At 45.4% G+C, this 25,282-nt stretch overlaps 1 protein-coding gene across 2 annotated transcripts in view; it reads left to right on the top strand.

Annotated features, from left to right (window-relative positions):
- The window catches only part of KLHL6 (kelch like family member 6), a 38,027-nt gene extending 18,107 nt beyond the window's left edge, over positions 1-19,920 (top strand). The window contains exons 3-7 of one of the 2 annotated variants that reach the window (XM_036765934.1): positions 5,242-5,691; positions 8,778-9,015; positions 10,277-10,479; positions 12,618-12,831; positions 19,850-19,920. In XM_036765934.1, the coding sequence (XP_036621829.1) occupies positions 5,242-5,691; positions 8,778-9,015; positions 10,277-10,479; positions 12,618-12,831; positions 19,850-19,863 (1,119 nt within the window). In that variant the 3' untranslated portion in view covers positions 19,864-19,920. Of the gene's footprint in view, positions 1-5,241; positions 5,692-8,777; positions 9,016-10,276; positions 10,480-12,617; positions 12,832-16,692; positions 18,237-19,849 lie in introns of those variants that run through there. The other variant, XM_036765933.1, reaches the window with a different exon arrangement.
- The last annotated feature ends 5,362 nt before the right edge of the window (positions 19,921-25,282 follow it).

The raw sequence follows: 25,282 nt of genomic DNA, 5'->3' as shown, positions 1-25,282 counted from the left end.
TCAATGTAGTAACCAATCAAAACTCTAGAAAATATGAATCATGCTTTCCACTTCTTGGCAGAAAAGTGCAGACTTTAGGTAGAGAATGAGACCATATTTTTTTTGACCTGACCAATTAAACATGTATTTGTTTGCTTGGTTACAGGGTGGGGGTGTCTGGTTACAAGAAAGGGAGGAGCATTATGGAGGGAGATAGAGGGGTACTGATGGTGATGCCAAAAACATGTAAACAAACAACCTAGAGCTGCCCTATTTCTGCCAAAAGCACCACAGTCTTTCCAGTCACCCAGGTATGTACCCGCCGAATCACTCCTGACTCCAGCTGCCAAATATTGTCATTTCTGCCTCCACAACAGCTCTTACATCAGACTTCTCTCTACGTACAGCCACTCTGACGTTCCAGGTCCTCATCACCTCTAACCTCAACTCTTGCAATAGTCTCTTTCATTGACTCAAGTGTTCTCTCTCCAAAGCCTCCTTCACATAGCTGTGGCCTTTCCAGGCTTCTTCCACCTTCCTCTCCTACATGTATTCTTTGATCCAGTGACACCGGCCTCCTGGCTGTTCCAATTCTATCTGTTGGCTCCTGGCATTCTCTCTGGTTGTCCCTCATGCCTGGAACGTTCCCCCTCCTCTACTCTATGACCTCTCTGGCTTCATGTCCCAGCTAAAATCCCACCTTCCACATCCCCTCTTAATTCTAGTGCCTTCCCTCTGCTAATTATTGCCTATTTGTCCTGTACTTAGCTCGCTTAGAATATATTTGTTTGCATGTTGTTTCACGCATTAGATTGTAAGCTCCTTCAATCAATCTATCAACAAGCATTTCTAAAGCACCTACTATGTGCCAAACACATCACTAGGCACTGGGAACACAAAGTCATGGATGAAAACACTCTCTCCCCTCAGGGAGCTCACCTTCTATTGGAGATGGGGAACAACATATTAGTTACCTGTTAGTAACTAACCTAGTTAGTCAGCTAACAGGTATTTATTAAGCACTTACTGTATGTTGGGCACTGTATTAAGAGATAAGGATTCAAAAGCAAAGAAGGAAAAGTCCCTGCTCTCAAGGTCCTCACATTCTGTGGGGAAACAAGTGAGATAACAAGGAATTAGAGAGGGAGGGCACAAGTTGTCTCCCCTGTTATACTGTAAGCCCCTTGAAGGCAAGGTCTTTTGCAGGTTTGTCTTAGTATGCCTTAGTGGCACATAGTGGGAGCTTACAAAATTCGTTTGACTTATTAATATACAGAGATACATAGTTACAGAGGCACCATCAGGGTAGGCTCAGGGGAGGGCCACCAGTGTGTTTTTGTATTGAGTTAAAGGGGCGAATCAGAAGCCAGGACCACAGCACCTGTGGGAGGTGGAGTATGGCTAACGGTCTTTTGGCTACTTTTAGACTCTTACCCAGTTTAGCAATACAGACCCCACAGCCTGAGAAGCAGGTGAAGAGGTGAAACCTTCCCGGAAAGTCCTTGTTCAGTGAACAGACCACGTGAGCCCGGGACACCCTGTGCAGGCTCTGTAGAGAGAAGTGAACCCACTGAAGGTGGGCAGCAGGTGGCCTGAAAACTGAGTCACTTATTTTTGCCCTTTGAGCCAAAATGTTGAAAATTAAAGTCCCAGTCTAACAGGATTTACCTAGAGGCCCCCAGGCAGTGTAGTGGATAGAGTTCTGGACTTGGAGCAGGAGAAGACTTGAGTTTGAATCCTCACTCAGACACTAGCTAGTTGTGTGACTCTGGGTTAATTATTTAAACCCCTCTCAGGCTTGGTTTTCTCAACTCTGAAATGCCAATAACGTTAGCACCTACCTCCCAGGTTGTTGTAGGGATCAAATTGGGTAATATGTGTAAAGTACTTTGTAGACCTCAAATCACTGTATCATCCTCCTCCTCCTCGGTATTATCATCTTCTCAGTAGAAGGGTGCAGGTAGAGGAAGAACCAGAGACAGGATGGGTCAAAGCTATCACATGGACAGGCCTGGGTCTTAGAGCCACAGAAAAGCATCTGGCTGGAAGGGTTAGGGTCAGAGTTCGAGGTGGAGTCAGAGTCCAAGGGTTAAGGTCAGCAGTAATCCAGTCCAACATCCTCATTTTGCAGATAAGGAAATTAGGCTCAGGGAGGTCATATGCATTCTTCTTCTTATCTCTGCCCTCCTTACCGCTCTTCCCCATTTGCCCTAAAATACACTCAAGTCTCCCCCAGTCTACAGGAAGCAGCTCTCTCGGACATGGGCTTATCTTTTCTCTGTATTCATTCCCTCTTTTTCTCTGTGTAGCGTTTCATTGTGCCGCACACTCCAATGGACCCATTTTACCAACTCCCCAGTTTCCAACTTATGGTGGCAACATCACTTGGGTTCTCATGCTCAAAAGGAACGTTACCTTTGACTTTCCTCTCTCCTTCACCTCCCAATGTGTCCAATCAATTACCAGTTAATAATAATAATAATTTGTCAATTACTTACTGTGTGCCAGGCACTGTGCCAATTGATGGGCATATAAAGAAAAGCAAAAATAGTCTCTGCCCTCAAGGCACTCATGGTCTAGCGGGGATAAATGATATACCCACAAGGTATATACAGACTAGATTGAGAATAATCTCAGAGGGAAGGGACCAGTGAGAGTTGGAGAGGAGGCTAAGGAAGGCCCCCCTGTAGGCAGGTGTTTTAAGCTAAATTTTGAAAGATGCCAGGGGGCAGAGGTGAGAAGGGAAGGCATGGAGGACAGCCAAAGAAAAGGCATGGAGCTAGATCACTGGTCACTTTGGAGAGAGCACTTTCAGTTGAATGATGAGGCTGGAAGCCAGAATGCAGAGGGTTTAGAAGGGAGTGGGAAGATGAGAAGTGGGGGGCACCCATTGTAGATAACCTTCTCCAGAAATCGGACCACAAAAAAGAGGAGAGATCCAGGATGAGAGCTAGCGGGGATGGTAGGACCGAGTGAGGGTTTTTAGGGATGGAAGAAACACGGGCATGTCAGTAGGCAGAAGGGAAGCTAGAACAGATTGGAGTTAAGAAAGGGAGAGAGGATGATGGAGGGAGCAATCTGCTGGAGAAGATAAGATAGACTAGGATCCACGGTACATGTAGAGTGAATTGCCTGAGCAAATGAAAGGGCCATCTCTTCCTAAGAAACAGGAATAAAGGAGGAGACAGTAGGGGAAATGTCAGAGTGTTGTGGAGTGAGAAGAGGGACCTCTCTTCATGAGATGAGGTCAAACAACCTCAATTTTTCAATGAGATTTGGGGCAAGGTCTTCAGCTGGGAGGGTGGGGGAGGGAATGCTTTGGGACACTTACAGAAGAATGAAAAAGTCCGGAACAGCAACCACAGTGAAGGAGTGAACGAGTTGATCAGGGCGATGCAAAAGGATTGCTTTGCTGCCCAGGGCATGGTTGAGATGATGTAACGTAAATTGCTGAGGACTCAAGTCAGCACGATTCTGTGATTTTTTTCCAGCTCTGTTTGGCAGGATAGGAAAGAAAGGAGGCTAATGGCGGAAATTATCTCAGGTTGGCGTTTGGCAAGGCAGGATCAGAGATAGAACAAGAGAGCAAAGGACTTGAGTGGATAGTATAGGGGATCACCAGGGGATCAAGATAGGGAAGGGAGGAGAGTGGAGCCAGAGCAGGGGCAGTAGTCTGAGGAAAGAATTGAGGAGTCAATCACCAGGAGATTGGAGAAGAGGGCTAGAGGTTGTAAGACAGAAGGGGAAATGGAATGATAAAAGATTATGATCAGAAAAAGGAATTTCAGGGCTTGTGAATATGGAAATCGAGCCCTGATGTGTTGTGACCATCTGCATGCAGATGAGGTTGACTAGGGGAGAAGTCACAGGAAATGAAAAGGATGAGGTGGAGTAGGTGGTCATGGGAAGGGACTAGAATGAGGAACTGGGAAGTCAGGGTGTTTGTGGGAACATCTCGATGTTGCAGAGTCCTAGCATGAGGGCGAGAAGCGGGGAGGAGAGAGAGAGAGAGACTGGGAGCCAGGCGACGGATTCACCGAGGAAGAGGGAGAGTGTCCTGGAGGTTGGCGGCAGCTACTGGGGCTGGAGTCGGGGAGAAGCCTGGATACCTTGAAACTTAGAGCAGGAGAGGCTGCTGAGCAAGGGTGGTAGAGGTGACATGAGCAACGTTCACATGTCCATGACCACAAGTTGGTGTCCGACATCCTGATTATGAGCATCGCGGTGTCTAAATGGCCGGTGGCCATTACCTAACTATATGTATACACACACAGGTTTTGATATTGATATCTAGATAGATAAACAGATGAATGATAGATGCACATATTTAACAGGTGAAAAGGGACTGATGTATACTGATCAGATTTGGCCCTGACAGTGAGAAGAGTAAATGCACTCCTTTAGAGGGCTGAGGGACTATGTTAATAACAGTTAATCTGTTCATTAGTTCTGCTGAGATATTCTCTCTCTCTCTCTCTCTCTCTCTCTCTCTCTCTCTCTCTCTCTCTATCTCTGTCTCTCCTCTCTCTTCTCTTCTCTTCTCTTCTCTTCCCTCTCTCTCTCCCTCCCCCCTCCCCCCACCTCTCTCTCTTGGGAGGAGAGGTATACATTTGAAAATAAAAATGATGAAAAAACAAGATGTATCAATTTTTAAAAATATGTAAAGGAAAGTTAACATCCCTGACATTCTGACATTCATACTCGCTTCACACTTCAAGTGCCTGTAATTGCAGGCACGTAGTTCCTCTTTTTGCCAATGTAGAATATGACCTCTCCAAAAATTAGTAGGCAGTCTTTCAGAATTGTCCGGCCTAATTCAATTTAACAAGCACGTATTTGGCACCTACTGGGTGCCAGGCACTATGCTGGGGGCTGACACAGCATATTTTAGTTACCTCACCCTTGAAATGGGAATAATAAAGCTGTGTTTGCCTGAAGGTGGTGGCCCGAGCCAGATGACATGGTGAAATTTGAACTTGGGAACCCTCTAGGCCTTAGTTTCCTCATCTGTAAAATAAGGAAGTTGGACTAGATTGTGGCTTCCTAGATCTAGATTTGGAAGAAACCTCGGAGGCCATCTAGTCCATTTTACAAATGGGGAAATGAGGCCCACAGAGGAAAAGTGGCTTGCCCAAGGTCATATCGAAGGTCTTTCAATATCTAAATCTTGCCAGTCTATGAGTATCTTCATGACAACCTAAAGACATGAAACAGGCACTGATCCCTTTCTGACGTGTTCTAATTGCACAGTGTTCCTCCCAGTTCCTTAGGATGGTGGATGCCTGTGCCAGTTTTCTCACTGAAGCCCTCAACCCTGAAAACTGTGTTGGAATCCTGAGACTGGCAGACACACACTCCTTGGAGCACTTGAAGAAGCAAGTTCAAAGCTACATCATTCAGAACTTCACCCAAATCTTGAACTATGATGAATTCCTGGAGCTTCCTGTGGACACCCTCCACCATACTCTGCAAAGTGACGACCTCTACGTCACTGAGGAATCCCAAGTGTTCGAGATGGTGATGTGCTGGGTCCGGCACAAGCAGTCCGAGAGACTTTGTTTGCTCCCTCGAGTCCTTGAGAAAGTCCGCTTGCCTCTTCTGGACCCTTGGTATTTTGTGGAGACAGTGGAAGCGGACCCGCTTATCCGACAAAGCCCTGAGGTCTTCTCACTTCTACAGGAGGCGAGGATGTATCATCTATCCGGCAATGAGGTGGGCCAAAAAACGAGAGCTATTTAGAGCAAACCAACACTGTGCTTGTTTGAATCTTGGCCCTGCTGCTAATTCCCTGCGTGATCTTAGACAATGCACTTCCTCTGTCTGGGTCAGGGCTTCCTCCTTTACAGAATGAGGAGAGTAGACATCTGTAGGGACCCCTCCAGCTTTACATCCCATGTATCTATGATTCTGTAAGAGCCTCAGGGAAATCAAGGTGGAACTAGGTCAGATTTGGGGAGATGAACCAAACATGGGATTTCATTTAGTATATAGGGAACTCCCAAGGAGAAAATTTCTTGTACCAATGTAGATTGCCATCTGGTCTGCAAGGCATAGGTATAGAGAGTTGGGGGGAGGTGTGGCATGGAAGATGGGGTGGATGGTGAGGGGGAGAAGACCCTGAGAGGTTCAGTGGCCTTTGCCAACTTGTGTCGAAGACAGGACCTGAACTCCTCCTCCTGACTCCACTGACTTAGCCACCTTGCCTTTTGCCGGCATTTTTACTATTTTACTTCATTTACACACATGAGTAAAGTTCCCTCACCCCTAGAGCTTTGGGGGCTCACATGACACTGTCAGGCTTACAATAATTATTTATTGTGTCCTGAAAGTTCCCTTATAGTTTCCATGAGAGGTCTAAGATAATTTGTCCCAGACCAGGCAGAAAAAAGTCCTATTTGGGAATCTGAGTTATGTGGAGGGTTCTGGGATTCCTTTAGCAAGTTAGAACAAAGAATATTTAAGATTTGCTAATTGACCCCTTGGAATGTTGAACACTAGAGCATGGCCCTGAGGGGATGAGGAGGTGTGAGGCAGAAGGAAGAGACTGAGCAAAGAGCCAAGCACGGCAACAGCAAACACAGCAGGGCCTGTGGGTGCTAAGCAGGAGGAAAGGTACCATAGATGGGGCTGACAACTCAAAGGAACAAGTGGGGTTTGATGCTTTGGATTTTAGGGAGGGGGGTAGGGAGGGGAAGGAGAGGGGAAGAAAGGCTCTCTACTCACTACATCAGACCGCCTCTTGGTACTAGGAATGGTCATGATGATGACAATGATGGTGATGATGGTGGTGATGGTGGTGATGATGATGATGGTGATGATGATGATGATAGCGATGGTGATGGTGATGGTGATGGTGATGATGATGATGGTGATGATGGTGGTGATGATGGTGATGATGATGATGATGGTGATGGTGATGATGATGATGATGGTGATGGTGATGATGATGATGATGGTGATGGTGATGATGATGGTGATGGTGATGGTAATGGTGATGGTGATGATGGTGGTGATGATGATGATGGTGATGGTAATGGTGATGGTGATGATGGTGGTGATGATGGTGATGGTGATGGTGATGATGATGATGGTGATGGTGATGGTGATGGTGATGGTGATGATGGTGGTGATGATGATGATGGTGATGATGGTGGTGATGATGATGATGATGATGGTGATGATGATGGGGATGATGGTGAGGATGGTGAGGATGATGATGATGATGATGATGATAGGCAGCTCGCTGTAGCAGATAGAGACCTGAGCTCACATCGCACCTTGGATACACACTTAGTGCCACACTGTGCATTCCAGGGAGCAAGCCTAACTTTAGCCACCATGCCCTCTTCAGAGGCAGATCTGCCCATGACACCCCAGTCTCCACCTTGCTCCTGAGAGGGCACCTCCCCGCCTCTTGATATATTGTCTTCCCCTACTAAGCTTCTTGAGGACATGGACAAATCTTTCTTTTTGGTTTGTATTAGCACAGTGCCTGGACACACATTAAGCACTTAATAAATGTTCTATCAGTCAGTTCATCTCTTTGGGCCTCAGTTTCCTTCTGTGTAAAATGAGAGGGTTGGACTAAGTGATTTCCAACTCAAGAGTCGGGATCTCCATCTGTCATAGACATCTCTTGGGGTGTGGTGGGGGATGGGGGTGCAGTGCAGGCTGGGCAGGGGGAGCAGGGTCCTGAGGTTCAAATTCTGCCTATGCTTCTTACTTCTCATATGACATTAGGAAAATTCCTTCACTCCTCCTGTCTCAGTTTCTGTAGAATGGGGAGAGAATCTATAATCCTATGGAACATTTGTGGTTGTGATTTTGACATATATATATATATATATATATATATATATATATATATATATATATATATATATAGAGAGAGAGAGAGAGAGAGAGAGAGAGAGAGAGAGCCTATGAGCCTGGGAAACCTTGTGCATGATGGTGCTGCCCTCTGGTGGCTGTGGCTTGTGATTGCAATAATAGTAAAGGAAAAAAAGATCCATGCTGACCTTGCAAGTCTAAATTTATCAGGGCGGATGTTATCATCAGCATGGCTCACACTTATATATCACTTTACAATTCATAGAATGCGTTACAAATGGTATCTCATTTTGGTCCTCACAGCAACCTTAGGAAGTTGGTATAATAATTACCCTCATTTTACTGATGAGGAAAATGGGACTCTGGGGGAGATCCACGCAGGGCCCCTCAGTTACCGAGTGTCTGAGGCTGGATTTGAACCCAGCTCTTCCTGACTCCATGCCTGACACTCTAGACACTGTGACACCCTTCTTCAACTTAATGTGCGAATAAGACAAGAACTAGCCATGGAAGCAATCTGACCATTACAGAAACCATCAGAAATACAGAGAAATAGAAATACAGTGCTTTAGAAATACAGAGGAGCATGCCTTAGTAATACTTCATCTGCAAAGCAGGAGTTTCTGACCCAGGGCCTGGGTTATTCACCAGGAGTCACACAAAGTATTGGCCAGACCAACAATGCCCAATCTCCTTTGTGGAATAGACTTTCCTTAACAAATCACCGCCTATGATAGTGCCAAGAGACACAGGTGGGAGTCTCCAAGCCTCCATCAGCTTCCCGGAAGTGAGAAGTGGGGCCCTGAAATGCTTTATGCATTTGTCAGTGCAGGCAAATGAGTCATCTGAGTCTAGCATTTTTTAAGAGAATTAATTTCCATAGAGTGTTTTGCAGACCTGCAAATATTAGCTATTATCACGACCATACAAATTTGCATTTTTAAAGGATATATTTCTTTGGTTTCCAGATTATTTCAGAGAGAACCAAGCCCAGGATGCATGAATTCCAGTCTGAGGTATTTATGATCATTGGAGGCTGCACTAAAGATGAGAAGTTTGTGGCCGAAGTGACCTGCCTGGACCCACTGAGGCGCAGCCGCCTGGAAGTAGCCAAGCTCCCCATTACTGAGCAGGAACCAGAGAGTGAGAATAAAAAGTGGGTGGAGTTTGCCTGTGTGACCTTAAAAAATGAAGTCTACATATCAGGTAGGGTTCCTTTGTGGTCGTTCAGGTGTGTCTGACTCTTCATGGCCTTGTGGGCCAGCCTGTCCATGGGGTTTTCTTGGTAAAAACACTGGAGTGGTTTGCCATTTCCCTCTCCAACTTATTGAGGCAAACGGAGGTTAAGTGACTTGTGCAGGATCACACAGCTAGTAAGTGTCTGAGGCTGGATTTGAACTCAGGTCTTCCTGACTCCAGACACAGCACTCTTACCCACTGCCGCCACCTCGCTACTTCAAGACCATAGGACAGGTCCAGAAACTGTGATGGAGCCAGTCATCCCAGCCCATTCACCCCTGGTGTAGATGCGCCTTTTGACTCCAAAACCATAAGGATACTTCCACCAGGTTTCAGACTCTGGAGAGATCCCTTAGAGCTTAGGGAGAAGGGAAAGTACAGTGGGGGGACCTTTACACAAGGGGGGTTTTAACTGGGGGAACTGCTTGGACAGATTTCGAGGGATCCATGAACTCGAATGGGAAAAATAGAATCCTTATTTTCACTAGCTTTTGGTTATGCAATTATGTAAAAATTTTGCAATTATGTCACATTTCATTTTATGCATTTAGAGATGGGATTTTGAAAAGGGCCCACAGACTTCACCAGACTGGCTGCCCAAGGGCTCCAGGGCACAAAAGAGGTTAGGAAGCCCTGCTCCAGGCTATAGTAAGCAGGCAGGCACTAGATGCCACATTGCCATCTACATTGTCCTCTAGTTGTAGTTCAGAAATTTGGTTCAAGTCAATGTCAGCTAATCATCTATCCTGTGCAAGGCATTTGGGATACAGACAAAGTAGGGCAGTCCTGCCCTCCTGGAGCTACATTCTACTACTATAGGTCCTGTCTGTTGAAGTAGGAGAGGACGTAGTTTGGTAGTCAATCATCATTTATTAAGCATCTACTCTGTGTCAGGCACAACGCAAAGGCTATTGACTCTGGAGTTGGAGACCCTGGGTTCAAATCCTACCTTTGATGTTTACTCCTGTGTGACCTTGGACAAGGCACTTAATATTCCTAAGCCTCATTTTTCTCATCAATAAAATGGGGAGGAAGGCTCAAACTGGATCTCCTCTCCAAGGCCCTTTATGGCGGCTCCACGAACTTGGGAGATACAGCGCTTCCAAAGCAGAATCATGCGTCTCATAACATAAAATCTTGCTACCATCGCTGCTCCAAAGTTCTCATTGATTGGGCATGGAGCTCTAAACCTTCTCATCCAATGACCCATGTCTTATCTCCACTGTAGGTGGTAAGGAAACACAGCGGGACGTCTGGAAATACAATTCTTCCATCAACAAGTGGATACAAATTGAGTATTTAAATTTTGGCCGATGGAGACACAAAATGGCAGTTCTGGGCGGCAAAGTCTACGTCATTGGTGGCTTCGATGGGCTACAGAGGATTAATAACGTGGAAACATATGACCCTTTTCATAACTGCTGGTCAGAGGTACAGTCAAGATGTGTTTTTTTTTTTCTGAGGTATTTTAAAAATTCTTTACAGCCTTTTGTTCAACCTCCACCTTTGCCTTCCCACTTGGGGGTGTCTTACTTGTTGCTAGAGGGTCAGGGATGTGGCTAATCACTTACCATCTATACCCTTCCCTTCAGGATGTGGTGACAGCAACACCCACTGAGGGAAATCTTTTAGATGCCAACAGGGAGGATGGCATCATGGGCATGTCCACAAGGCATTCTCCTATCCTCTGTCTTCTTTTGCTTATCAGCTAGTATGTTTGTACCTGGACATGGCATTAGACAGTGTGGTGTAGCGATTAGAGGGGTAAGATCTGAGCCAGGGAGATCTGGGAGTCAAATCTGCCTTCAAAAATTTACTAGCCATGTTACCTTGGGCAAGTCACTTAACCTCTGTAGGTCTCAGTTTCCTTCTCTGTAAAATCATCCCTTATTTTTTCATTAACAGTTAATCATTTACAAAACCTAAGGTTATAGGGCAGAGCCAGAAGGGACTTCAGAGGCGGTCGGGTCTGACCTCTCTCATTTTATATACGAGGAAGCTGAGACCCAAGTGTGTTTAAGTGATTGGTAGGTAAAAAGCAGAGTTGGGATTTGGCACCAAGTCCTGTGTCTTTTCCTTTTTCCTGTTCAGTGAAGTGACAGCAAACATTTGTGACCCTCAGCGATAGTGACAAAAGTCCTTCCAGCATTTAATGTAGAAACAGGAACAAGAACCGAAATGTGAGAAAATTCTAAATCTGGCAGCACTAGAAGGGTGGTGCCTGGCCGCAATGGGGCATTGCTCCTGGAGTCAGGAAGACAGAGGAGCTGCACGGTCCCAGGCAAGTGGCCGCCCCGTGCCTCAGCTTCCTCCTCTGCAGAGTGGGAAGGTTGGATTCAGCTTCTAGCTCTAAATCTAAGATCCTGTGATCTCCAGAGAGTCATAGGGCTGGAGTCTGGGCTGCCAGGATGAGTTACTCTGGGAGAAGGAAGGAAAAGGGCAGAGAACAGCATGCTGGCCCGGCCACACTTGGCCCTGCTTCATGGAGATCTCTGTATGGACCAGAGGACGTCGGACCATAGACATAGAGCAGGAGGGAACCTCAGAGGCCATCTCGTCGGTCTCAGGTTAAGTTACTTGCCCAAGGTCACGCAGGCAGGAGGGATCAGAGATGGGCTTTGACTCTGCCATGTAAGAGAGGCTGCTTGGACTGAAAAGACAAGGCCTGAAGTGTTGAGTGGGCCGGGGAGTGAATGGGTTGACATTGTGGTGTTGCCATGAATCCTTATTTGTGGGGGTGGCTTTTTTTTTTTAATATGGTCTTGAGTATCTACTCCCAGAAGTCTGTGCAGAACCAATGACTCATCAGACTGAGGTTGGAAAATGATTCCTAGGTGAGAACAAGGAAGAACTGTTCTGTCTCTACTGCGGTTAGGGTGTGTCTGCCAGCTCAGCTGGTGGCACCACCCTAGAGCAGGATGTGGAGATCTAGGAAGAAAGGGGACGGCAGAAAGGACACTAGCCCTGGAGTCCGAAGTCTTGGGTTCAAATCCCACAAGTGACTATCAGCAAGTCATTTAACTGGCTCCTATGGGCCTCAGTTTCCTCCTCTGTAAAATGATGAGGTTGGTCTTGATGGCTTCTGAAGTCTCTTTCAGATCTAGATGGATGATCCTTTGATCCCTCTGGGCCTGAGTTTCCTTCTCTGTGAGATGCGGGATGCTTTCCTGAGTCACAAGGAGATGCTGGTCATCTTATTTAAAGAGGCAGAGCCTCTGGAACAAGGACAGATATCTCAGCTTCTGAGGCTACTTCATTCCTTCTTTGATTCTTAGGTTCATAGATCTAGAACAGTCCAGAAGGAACATCAAAGGCTGCCTAGTCCCACTTCCTCATTTAACAGATGGTAAAACTGAGGCCTAAGGTGGCATGAAGGGGCAGAACCAAGATTTGAACTCGGATCCAAGGAGGATCCTCTAAGTCCTCCAGCTGTCTCTCTGCTGCCTCACACCCTCTCTAATGTGTTGGGGTAAAAGAGCAGGGGGAGTGGGGAGGGGATTAGAGAGCAAGCCTGACTCTATCCCCTTTGGTGCTGATACAACCATCTCGCCTCCTCTCCTGGGGTCTAGGCAGCCCCTCTCCTGATCCACGTGAGTTCCTTTGCCGCTGCCAGCCACAAGAAGAAGCTCTATGTGATTGGGGGAGGACCCAACGGAAAACTGGCAACAGACAAGACTCAGTGCTACGACGCATCGGCCAACAAGTGGTGCTTGAAGTCATCCATGCCGGTGGAGGCCAAATGCATCAATGCCGTCAGCTTCCGGGACCACATCTACGTGGTGGGTAAGTGGGCTATCAGCTTTCACTACATCGACAGACTATGAGGATCTAGAACAGAAGGGAGCCCTGGAACCCACAACTCTGGTCCCTTCATTCTAGGGGCCCAAGGTGAAGTGACTTGCCCAAGGTCACCCAGGTAGCAAGCATTTGAACCCAGGTCCTCTGACTCCAGGGTCTGTGCTCTTTCTTACTGCATCACACTGACCACAAGGAAGTCATAGGATCCTAGACTGGGATCTAGAAGAAACTTCAGAAGTCATCCATCAAGTTCAACCTGCTGATTTGATTCAGCCAACTCTATAAATAGGAATTGTTTTTTTAATGAGTTAGTTTAAAAAATAATAGTTCACTCCTATGTAGCACACTATGATTTATAAAGTACTTTAATACTCATAACAACCAACATCCTGTTCTCAGGTCTACCTGATCTGGCCTCAGTCTCCCTGATGACCTCCAGTCTCCAGCTGGATTTCCAGCAGCCATCTTAAACTTGGTTAATGAGAATTGTTTCCTTTCTTTTTGTTCCTCTGGAAAATTTTGGTGAATTGAAAGCCTGCTTTGTCATATTAACCTCACCTGACCAAAAGCTGTCCCATGGGGTGTGAAAATTTACTTAAAACCTTAACATTCCTTAGATAAGAAGCCAGAGGAAGAATCTCAACTGTCCCTGACTCCTTGGAGACATGGAAATCTTCCTATTCAATTAGCTTATTTGTGAACCCTCTAAATGTAGTTTAATCTGCAATCTCACTTAGGTCATCCGTAGAGTTTGATGACATTTGTTTCCTTAGGGGATGTATGAGATGATGACTCTCTTTAAGTCTGTTCAATTTTCATGACATTGAAGGAAGCATAGGATTATGAATCTATCTTTTCTTGAATTTTTAGGGCCTTACAAGGATCCGTGAGATTGCAATATTTAAATAAATTCTTTCTCTGTCACTCGTGCGTAATATGGCCTGTAAGGAGGCTCGGTAGAATCCTAATGCTTGTGCAGGTTTTCTCTGAGACCTGAATCTATGCTTAAGCATAATAATAAAATTTAGGTTTTTCCCTCTTTAATTTCCATTATGGTAAATATATTTTGGCAGCAAAATACCGACCACATGAACTCAGAGGAGATATTTCTCCCATAATACTCAATATGTATAAAACAAAATTCATTTTCGATCCCCCCAGATCCTCCTCTCCTACCTTCTTTATTGCCTTCTTTATTACTGTAGTAGAGGGTAACACCATCCTTCCATTCCCTTGGGGTCACAGCCCAGGTGTCATCCTGCCATCTCTTATCTCCCATATCCAAAGTGCTGCCAAGGCCCGCCAATTCACCTCTGCAGCATCTCCTGAATATGTCCTCTCCTCCAACACTGCCACCACTCACTCACTCAATCTGAGTAAAGGTATTTATTCAAGGTACAATGTGCCAGGCACTGTGCTAAATTCGGGCTCCTATCACCCCAGTCCTGGACTATTGCACTAGCCTACTTGGGGGGAGGGAGAGGTCTCTCTGTCTCCAGTCTCTCCCCACTCCAATCTATCTTCTTTTCAGCCACTAATTTTCCTAAAGTGGAGGTCTGACTCTCTCTCTCTCTCTCTCTCTCTCTCTCTCTCTCTCTCTCTCTCTCTCTCACACACACACACACACACACACACACACACACACCAAACACACACACACACACCTACACACCTCAATTCACCCCCACCTTGTCCCATTCAATAAACTCCAGGGGCTCCTTATCACCTCCAGGATCCAACACAAAATTCTCTGTTTGGCCTTCAAAGCCCTTCCCACCAAGAGCCCTCCTACCTTTCCATTCTTCTTGCACCATACTCCTCACCATGTGCTCTTTCCATCCAGGGACCCTGGCTGTTCTAAGAAGACCCTCCAAGTCTCCACTCTGGGCATTCTCTTTGGCTTTCTCCAATTTCTGGAACACTCTCCCTCTTCTGCTCTGACTACTGCCCTCCCTGCTTCCTTTAAGTTCCAAGTAAAATCCCACGTTCCACAGGAGGCCTTCCCCAGCCACTCTTAACTCTAGGGCCTTCTCTATTAATAATTTCCTATTTATCCTGTCCATAGCTCACTTTGTATATATTTGTTTACAAGCTGTCTTTCACATTAGAGTGTAAGCTCCTTGAGGGCAGGGACTGTCTTTTGTCTCTTTTTGTATCCCCAGTGTTTAGCACAATGCCCGGCACATAGTAGGGGCTTAATAAGTATTTGTTGATTGATTGAGGTAGGTCATGTAAGTCACCATAGCCTCACTTTACAGATGAGGAAGCTGAGGCTTCCTTGATTGATTCCTTGATTTCATTCCTTCCCTGTGACACAGAAGAAGGAACAGTCATGGGAATGAGTAGACTTTGGCTCAAACCCCCCTCTCATGGTAACTATCTGCGTGACCCTGGGCAAGTTATCCAAGCCTCTGTCTCTCCATCAGTGGAACGAGGGGTTGGATTAGATGGCCTCTAGGCCTTTCCAGCTATTGATAGAGGAGTGTCATGGCCAATAAATCTTGAAATCAGGACTCCTGACTCAAAGTCTAGACTCTTTTTCTTTGGTTGGTATTATATGACATTTATTAAAATAATGCTGTGGGTTAATAGAAATGGCAAAGAACCAAAGAATTAAAATGCAAGCTACGGAAAATCTCAACAAAGCCTGAATGTGTCTAATGTATTCATTCAGTCACTAACTAAAAGCCCAAGAAAACTCTCAGTATAATAAAGTACTAGAAAACCATTGGCAATTTTCAGTTCTCAAGATTGTGGGGTTTGCATTTTATATCCCTTTCTCAATCAGGAAAAAAACTTCTTTTTGAATGTTATATTTTATGTATATATATATATATATATATGTATATATATATATATATGTGTGTGTGTGTGTGTGTGTGTGTGTGTGTATAACAAGATAGAAAAATACATTATAAACTTGTAGCAATGGCTATAAATACATTATCATGAGTGTTTCTCAGTGCCTACAGGTTGGTTATGGTACCTGCAGAGCATGAAACTACTCAGTTAATAAAGAATAGACAAAATCCACGTCAGCGTCATGGTAACTAACGTACAACCAGCACTCCCATCCACCTACTCTAAGAAATTACATAACTGTCAGCGAAAAGCCTTAAAACTGCGTATTTTAATAAGAAATACATTCGATAGAGAATGCTAATACTGAGAACCAAGGCCTTCAGAGTTTCCTAAAATCCTCCTTTTTTAGTGGATCCAAAATTCTGTCCACTAAGTTTTCACGTGTGTCTAGAGCAAACGCTACTCATCAATATCACACATGGATTTTATAGGCTTACAAAGTCTAGACTCTTAAAAAAATAAGTTTCATGGGCGCCCATTGCTTTCTGCAGTCGAAGTGCTTCTTGTAGCCCATAGCTCCCTGTCCTGCATAGGGCAGTGAAGTAGAGCTGACCCACAGGGTGATTTTACCTAATAGTGTATGCACCATTCCACACCCCTAGTCTCCCGCCTCTGTTGAGAAGAGGGAAGTCTAATCATGCTCTGCTCTGAGACCAGCTGCCGGGACTCTTCTGACATTTAGGGAGCCCGTATCCCCGGCCGGGCACTCCGTCTCTGTTCTCTGTGCATCCCCGCCTTGGCACATAGTAAGCACCGACTGTTCCACCACCAACCCCACCGCGCTTCCACCCTTACAACAGAAGCTCTTGGAGGGCAGGGAGTAGCTCCCTTTTCGTCTCTCTGCCTCCGGTGCCCAACAGGGGCAGGGGTTTAATAAATGATTTTTGTTAAATCGGTTTGGATGATCCCCAGGCTGATCTGAGCGGCTTGGTGGACGTGTCCAGCACATCGGGCACCGACTGGCATCTCTCTCTTTTCTCGTAGGTGGGGCCATGAAAGCCTTGTACTCGTACAGTCCTCTGGAGGACAGCTGGTGCCTGGTGACCCAGCTCAGCCAGGAGCGGGCGAGCTGCGGGATCTCCCCTTGTAACAACAGGCTGTACATCACCGGGGGGCGGGATGAAAAGAACGAGGTCATTGCCACCGTGCTGTGCTGGGACACGGAGACTCAGAAACTGACCGAGGAGTGTGTGCTCCCCCGGGGCGTCTCCCACCATGGCAGCGTGACCATCAGGAAGTCCTACACCCACATCAGGCTCATCGTCCCTGGCGCGGTTTCAGTATGATGAGCAGAGAGGGAGGAGGGGCAGGGTGTGTGGGCAACAAGGTTTCATATTTATTTGGTGTTTTAAGGTTTACAAAGCCCTTGCCTCACAGAAGCCCTGTGGGGGAGGCTGGGCAAGTACCATCATCCACATTTAATAGATGCAAAATGAGAAGCGAAGTCATGCGATTCTGAGGATAAGGCCGGTGTCGGAGCTGGAATTCGAACCCAGGGCTCTCGAGCGGAAGCCCACTGCTCTAGGGAAACTGGATGGTGACCCAAGTACACATCCCATCTTCTTTAGGAGAAGGCTTGGGTCAGGGTTTAAGTCTCTTTCTTGGAAACAGGACCATATGGTCCATACCATTGGAAATTCTACTGGATGCCATCATTGGCCAAGGCCTTCCGAGTCATTGGTGTCTTGGGTTCCTAACTGCTTTGGCACATTTTTGGTGAAAAATCCAAAAGGAAGATTCAAGGAAGACCAGCCTTCAAACACATTTAGGACATTTAGTTTTCCCATCTCCTTTCGGAAAACTTTAAGCCAAAAATCCTATTTTATCAGAGAGAGAGAGAGAGAGAGTGTGTGTGTTGGTTTTTTACTCTATCAATGTGTGGGCTTTTGCGTTGTTTTGTTTTGTTTTGAAGTGTAACTTAACCTTATTTATAGAACTTGGCGCCGACTCTGCCTGCCGCCTCCCTGTGATGTCATTCTATTTGTCAGAGGGAGGCATTCCTAAACAATCAAGAGAACTCCAAGAGGTGTGTGTATGTTTGCTTGAGATTACCCTCATTGCAGGAGAACAATCTGATTTCTCTTCTCTTGGGCTTTTGGGACCTGTCCCACATCTTAGTCATGAAAGGAAAGGAATTATGGTTTTCTTTCTGTTTTGAAACCAAACACGGTGGTGGGGACTGAGGCTGGCCTCCAGGCCCCAAGGCAGGCAGGCCTAGCCAAGATACACTACCTGGGCTCTTTCATCTTGGCAGTGGTTGGGGAAAAGCTTTGGGAACTACCTGTCTGCTGGGAAGGGATGACAACGTGCCTGGTGTCTTCTTCCCAATCAAGAACCCATCTTTCTCTTTACTTTGTGCTAAATGTACAGGTTGGAACACGTGGTCCAGATCTGCCATTTATTGATGTCCAATGCTGGTCACGTCATTAGAATGAAAGAAGCATAAACTACCTACTCTGTGCTACGTGTTGGGTTACAAAGACCAAAATGAAAACGGTCTTTGCCCTTGGGAGTGGACATTCTTTTGGAGGCAGGGAGAAGGGTGGGAAGGGGGAATGTTAACAGCTAAGAGCATGGGGACAGTGGGGGAGGGGCAGAGTGTGCCCTGTTGTGAGCTTTGGCGGGATTCCAGCAGGTGGGTGTGAGGTCATCGAAGCCTAGATTTAGAGCTGGAAGGGACCTCAAGATGCTCCCATTTTACAGATGAGCAAACCATAAAAGAGGCAGGCGAACAGTGGATAGAACAGTGCCCTTGGAGTCAGGAGGACTTGGGGTCCAATTCCTGGACTCTGCCTCAGTTTTCTCATTGGAAAAATAATGGGAGGGTTCCACTCAATGGACCCTCAGGTCCTTCCTAGCTCTAAGTGTGTGATCCCGTGAACTGGGGCACAGAAAAGGTAAGCTATTCGCCAAGATTATGCAGTGGAAGAGGGAGGATTTGAACCCAGGACTTCTGACTCCAAACCAGCATTCTTTCCACAATACCATGCTGCCTCTCAACAAGACCCAGGCAGGTAAACCAGCCTAGTTAAAGAAGCAAGACACTCTGAGAAAGAGACAGACAGGAGAGAGCCTGTGCCAGGAAAGTCAAGCCACCACCCTGACCACCATCTCCCCTCTGAGCCTGATGAAGATAGTCCAGGAGCCCAGCTCCTGACCATGCTTCCAGCCCACTGTTTTTAGCTGCCGTCTTGGGAAAATATAACTGGGCAACTTGTAGATGCTACATCCACAGCCACTGAAGACCCCCAGAGAAAGTTCTTTTCACCAAAGCCCTTGGCACTATCGAATCGTTCAACATCAGATACTGCTGTGATTTTTATCGGTGAAAATGACATTTAACAAGAGGCACGATGCTCTGCTTTGCTGCTCCATCCTAAAGACCATGGAACCTTCCCACTTGACTTGGCAGCTAATCCTTCCCCTCATTAGGATGTGAGCTCCTTGAGACCAGGGAATGTCTCTCTTTTCTATCTAGCATTTGGCATAGTGCTTTGTACACACTAAGTGCTTAATAAATGCTTAATTCATTGATTCATTCATTCTAGACATGGAGGACAAGCTGGACCAAGGCAGGAGAAGTCCTCAGTTTCAACTTCTGTTACAACCCTGAGAAAATTCACTTTTAGGGAATTTGATTTACTTTTATTTATTTTTGGCAGTTGGCTAATGACTTCAAAGAAATGGGTACAAATACTAGCAACCTTAACTATTCTATTTTGGGATCAACAGGCCTCTAGAATCGAGGCCTGAAATCTCTTCCATGGGGACAATGCCTTTTAATCCACATCATTGAATCCCTGACCATTCTGGGTCATTGACTTCAAATTCTTTGTATTTTGGCTCAATTTGTCACAGACAATGAATAGTTCCAAAGAGAATGTCAAAGAGCTTTGCTCATCCCTAGACTTCTCATCATGTTTAGGGAGCAACTTGGTTCAGAAAATTGGGGACCTCAAATAAAATATCCCACTTTATTCTGTCTCTTTTTCCGGGTGTGGTCATTACATCAGACATTGTTTTTTTTTTTCCTTTTGCCAAGTGAAACTTCCTCCTATTTATAGATCTTGGTGGAGCAGCAGGAGCATTGCTAGGTCTTGATGTTGATGGCTAACCATAGACTCCTTTTCATGTTCTGTAGGCTCCCTATCGTGATATGGCCAGAAGAAGGTAATGTTGAGAGAAAAGAAAAAGAAATTAATAAATAAAGAAGACTTTTATTCTGTTAATACTTTGAGTGTGAAGGATGATTTCTTAACTTAAGGAAGACTCTCTGCCTTAGGAACAGGCATTAAAATATCGACAGCCTGGGTCCCTGCCATGAACAGAGGCATGTATGAAACACACATATTTGTGGAAAATTTAAAGACATCACTTATGGACACTACTGATGTTTTTTTAATTTAATTTTTAACTTTAATTGAAATCATTTATGTTTACATCACCTACATTCCCCCTCCTCACCATCCCCTTATCCCTCCATATTTCTCCTTTCTCTTCTTTCCTAGAGAACCAGCCCTTAAAACAAAGAATAAAATAGAGAAAAAACTAGTTCAGTAAAATGCACACCTCATCCAAACACAGTGCTATATGTGGTGTTCCACACTCATGGTCCCCCATCTCCATGAAGAAGGGGGAGAGGTGAATCCTCATTTCTCTTCTTTGGAGCCAAGCTTGGTCACCATGATTCTATAGATTTTACTTGTGGTTCTTTGTTGTAGTTGTCATGTGTATTATTTTCCTGGTTCTGCTTACTTCATCTAAGTCTTCTCTGTATTTATCCTCACTTCTTATGGTACAGTCATATTCCATTACATTCATGTAGCACAACTTATTTACTCATCCCCAATTGATGGGCACCTACTTTGTTTTCTTTGTTGGCAAAGTGCTGCAATAAATATTTTGGCATGCAGGGTGTCCCAAAAGTTGTAGTGCAATTTTAACCTATTAAGGCTTAAAGCTTTAGACTAAGACTTTTGGGACATATTTGTATGGGACCTTTATTTTTATCAGTGACATCTTTGAACTAGATAGTAGTCAAAACACAGTGGTTGGGCACCAGAAGACTTAGCCTGGATGCTAGGAATACAAAGAGGAAAGAGTCAATAATCAATTAATTAATCAATCAACCAACCATTTATTAAGCATCTGCTCTGTGCCAGGCTCTGTGCTAGGTAATGCGGGTACAGAGACAAAGATTCACACAATCTCAACTCTTAGGGAGATTGTGTTCTAATGAGGGAGAGCATATGGAATGGGAAAGCATTTATTAACTGCTTATTGTGTGCCAAGCACTGTGCTAAGTGCTTGGAGTTATAGATAGAAAATTAGAGTTATAACTTGGGGTTAGAAAAATCAAGACAGTTCTTGCTGTCATAGAGGTCACATTCCACTAGGGGGAGATAGCACACAACGTCGGGCTCATTCTATGTTCAGTTCATGGCAGATTAGGCAGGGGAAGTAGCTGGGCAGTTGGCAAGGCTCCAAGTACCTTGGACAGTAATGGCAGGGCTGATGGTCCCCAACCAAGAAGAGAGTGGAGCCAAGGGGCCAAGTGGGAGGGGGCCATGGAATACCTCCTGAAGAGGGGGTATGTGAAGGTCAGCGCTCAGCTTTCTGCATCAGAAACTGGGCAATTTGGCCATGAGAGCTGGCTTGGGGAAGGGAAAGGTCTGTGGCATCCCTCGGTGGCAGCAGGTAGCAATGGTTCATCTTTGGGCCACTAGTTAACAGGCTACATCAGGGGAGAGGAAGGTCCCCTGCAGCCCCTGCAGTCTGGCAGCCAGTGACGAAGGCTGCTCCTGGTCATCAAAGAGAATAAGGACAAATAACTCAAGATAGTTACATAGAAGGTAGTTAGGAAGGGAGGACGCTAGCAGTCGCAGCGATCGAGTTTCCTACAGAAGGAGTTGCCTGAGCTGAGTATGGAAAGAAGAGGGAGATTCTGTGAGAGACGGGGGAAGGGAATGAGTGCATTCCAGGCACAGGAGACTGCCGGTATGAAGGCAGGGAGACTAGAGATGAAGTTCTAGCGTGAGAAACAGAGAGAAATACACAAAGCATGATCACTCAAGCTGAAAGAAGTGCTTAGTAAGAACAGAGTGATACGTTCAATGGAAGGAGGTGAACATTACTTCTGGTTGGGAGTGGGGGTGGGTAGAAGAGCGACTAGTTAAGGTTTCACAGAAAACGTGACCCCCAATTCGGGCTTTGAAAGAAAAGCAGGATTTCATCCAACAGGATGTGTGAGAATAGGTGTGAAACATCACGTGCCAGCTGCACTTGATGTGTGCAATACTTTTGCTGAAAAATTTTTATATGTATTATTGTGGTTTGTTTTTTTTTTAGATCAGGGCTACCTTTTGCCTTTCATTCCTTCCTATGTAGCCTGGCTGTCCTTTGCTCCTGGGACCTCACCTTATTGTCTTCCCCCATCAGAATGTAAGCTCCCTGAGGGCCGGGACTTGGACTCCAACAACCCCGTGGGGTAGGTGCTATTATTATCATGTCCATTTTACTGGGACTGAGAAAGGTTAAGTGACTTTCCTAGGGCTGCACAGCTAGTAAATATCCAAGGTTGGATTTGAACTCAGATCTTCCTGACTCCCAAATCCAGCAATCTATCCACTTCACCAACTAGCCATCTCTGGGACTTTAGGGAGTTCAGATGGAGACTAGGAAATGCAGTCCAACATGCTCCCAGTGTGCTTGTCCCTTTGGGGACTGCTGTCACAGACTCCTGATTCTTGGACCATTCTGGTCTCTCATCCTGGGGAAATTAATGAAAAAAACCAACCCCCAAACCCCCAAAACACTGATTACATACCTATGAGGCATTGCCTACACAAAGGAGGGGCTCAGGATACAAATTCAAAAGTGAGACAATCTTTACCCTCTAGGAGTTGACATTTTACTGGGGGAGGGGGTGGGGAGGAAAGGGACAAGCATCTATTAAGCACCTTCTGTGTGCCTGGCTCTGTGCTAAGTGCTTTATCAATGTCTCATTTGTTGCTGGGGAATAGAATATGTTCACAGCTAAGTAAAGACACAATACTTTGAGAAGGGGGAGCGCTGGCAACTTAAAATGATAGGGATTTCAGAAGGACCATTTCTGTTTGAATTATTCTGACCCTGTTAGCTTGAATTTGCTTCTCAGTGGTCAGAGGCTTAGACTCAAGCAAACCTTTGGGAATCAGGAAAGGGCACTGCTGCCTCTGTGTGATTCTTTGGGGGGGGATCCCCCCAATGTGGGGGTTTTATTTGTTTTTCTTCAGGGCACTGATCCAAGGGAAGGCAGCTTGGAGGTCAGGGAGTACCCCCATGGTGTGTCCTTACTGAACTCCCTTGACCATCTCATGTGTCATGGCTTTCCTTGGTCTTCTTCCCAAGAGTTAAGAGGTTAATTTACTAGAAAGTGGAGTCTGTGGTGCTGGAATAATTCAGATAATTCAGCCCAAGATGCTTATGCTGTAATTGTGCAGAGAAATTGCAGAGAAATAGAGGGTCCCAGCTATAACACCAGTCACCTGTGGGGTGGTTACAGGAACTAAGTGATGAGCGAACCAAATCTACTTTTCTTTCTGTCTTTCTCTTCCCCTTCCTCCCCTCTTCCTTCCGCCCCATGCATCTTCGCTCTTCTCCTCTCTTCCTCTTTTTCTCTGTACCTTGCATCCTGCCTCTACAAGGTAGTTCATCTTCACCTTCCCTCAACAAGAAGGCTGTGGGAACAGGAAGGCAGCCGCTGCCACCAGTGGTCCTCATGAGGTGACCGGCTTCTATTTCCTAGAGAAAGTTGGAAGAAGACCGACTCTGGTTATGAATGTCACCCGTCTCCGTGCTTTGCCTTTGCTTATTTTATTTTTAATCGAAGCCTTCTAGAGTTTGTATTTGGGTTAGTATCTGTGTTTGCATTCCTTCAAATCCTATTGACCACTGGTGGGTCTGAAAAGGACCAACCTGCCTTCATTTTTTTTTTAAATTATGAAGATAGTTACTATCATTCTCACCTACCCAACAACTATCCTGTTTGATGGTCTTGGTACAAGCATCTCTCAACTACAATTTCAGAGGCTAATTAGGTATCCAGTATATGTAGTATCCTATTCTCCCAAGTCAGTACCCTTTGGGGTCTCAGTTCTCTTTGTTAGCACCAAGTGGGCTGGGAGAGAGCACCATGTGGTCAGTTCAGAGAAAGAAGATGAAGCTCAAATCAGCCTTTCCATCAGTAAACTATTTGGTGAGGGTGAAAGTGAGATTTTACTCATATGGAGGAGCACTCCCTGGCTCTTGCTGGAGCCCTACCCAAGGGGATAAATACTTAAGTGCCTGAGACTACAAAGGCCCCTGGGAAAGATTATTCACTGGCAGATATGGCTTTTTTAAAAAAAAGGCTGTGCAGGTGGATTTCAGAAAAACCTGGAAAGACTTACATGATCTGATGCTGAGTAAAGTGAGCAGAACCAGGAGGACATTGTACACAGTTAACAGCAACATTGTGCGATGACCACTTTGAAAGACTCAGCTTTTCTCAACAATACAATGATCTAAAACAATTCCAAAATGCTCATGACGAAAAATGCTATCCAAATCCAGAGAAAGAACTGTGGAGACTGAACGCAGTTTGAAGCTTACTATTTCCTCTTTTTTTTCTTTCTCGTGGTTTTTCCCCTTTGTTCTGATTCTTCCTTCACAACATGATTAATGTGGAAATATGTTTAATACAATTGTATATATATAGCTTATACTAGATTGTTTGCCATCTCGGGGGGAAAGGAAAGGTAGGAAGGTGAAAAAATTTTAGAACTCAAAATCTACTGAAAGTGAATATTGAAAAAAAAGAAGAGGCTGTGATCTGAGTCTTATTTATGGCCTTCAACCTATAAATAAACCTATATTGCCTGTGAACCTTGTGAAATGTGTGCTTGCAAGGGGTATTTTGGACAACACCCTGCAGCAGCATCAAGCAGGAAGTTCTCAGATTATCTGGATGGGGTGGGGGGTGGCAACGAACCAGAAAAGTGAGAAACCAATGAATCCCCCAAGATGTTTCCCGACTCTTCATGTTTTTGTAAAAGCTATTGATTTAGGATTATAGCTTAAATCACTACAGCCACAGGTCAAAGGAGATCAAAGAAAGGAACATTTGGGGTGACTGAAGAGCGGAGATTTAGAGTTAGAAAAGACCTCAGAAACCATCCAATCTAACACCCCACCCCCAGTTTAACAGATGAAGAAACCGAGGTCCAGAAAGGTTAAGTGATTTGTCCGCAGGCACTTAGAAGAGCCAAAACTAACTCCAAACCAAGCACAGTTTCTTCTGCAGAATGCTAACCTATTTGTGAGTCACCAGACTAATCAGAAGTCATCCCTTGAGGGAGGGAGGCCCCTCATGTCACAAAAGGAAAAATACATCCAGATAGGAGTTGATCATCATATCTACAAATAGAGTCAGGTCATGTAACTGGGGAGAATTAGGTTTCTCTGTGCATTGAGGGGTTAAATTCAAAAACAGGGAATTACTTGGTCAGACAACTGAGGGGCGGAGATATGAGCTCTGTGGGAGAGAGCTGTAGGA

Source organism: Trichosurus vulpecula, chromosome 7, assembly GCF_011100635.1.
Source record: "Trichosurus vulpecula isolate mTriVul1 chromosome 7, mTriVul1.pri, whole genome shotgun sequence".
NCBI classification, from domain to species: Eukaryota; Metazoa; Chordata; class Mammalia; order Diprotodontia; family Phalangeridae; genus Trichosurus; species Trichosurus vulpecula.
The sequence above is the reverse complement of the archived record's forward strand: the minus strand, read 5'-3'. Positions and strand labels throughout refer to the sequence as shown.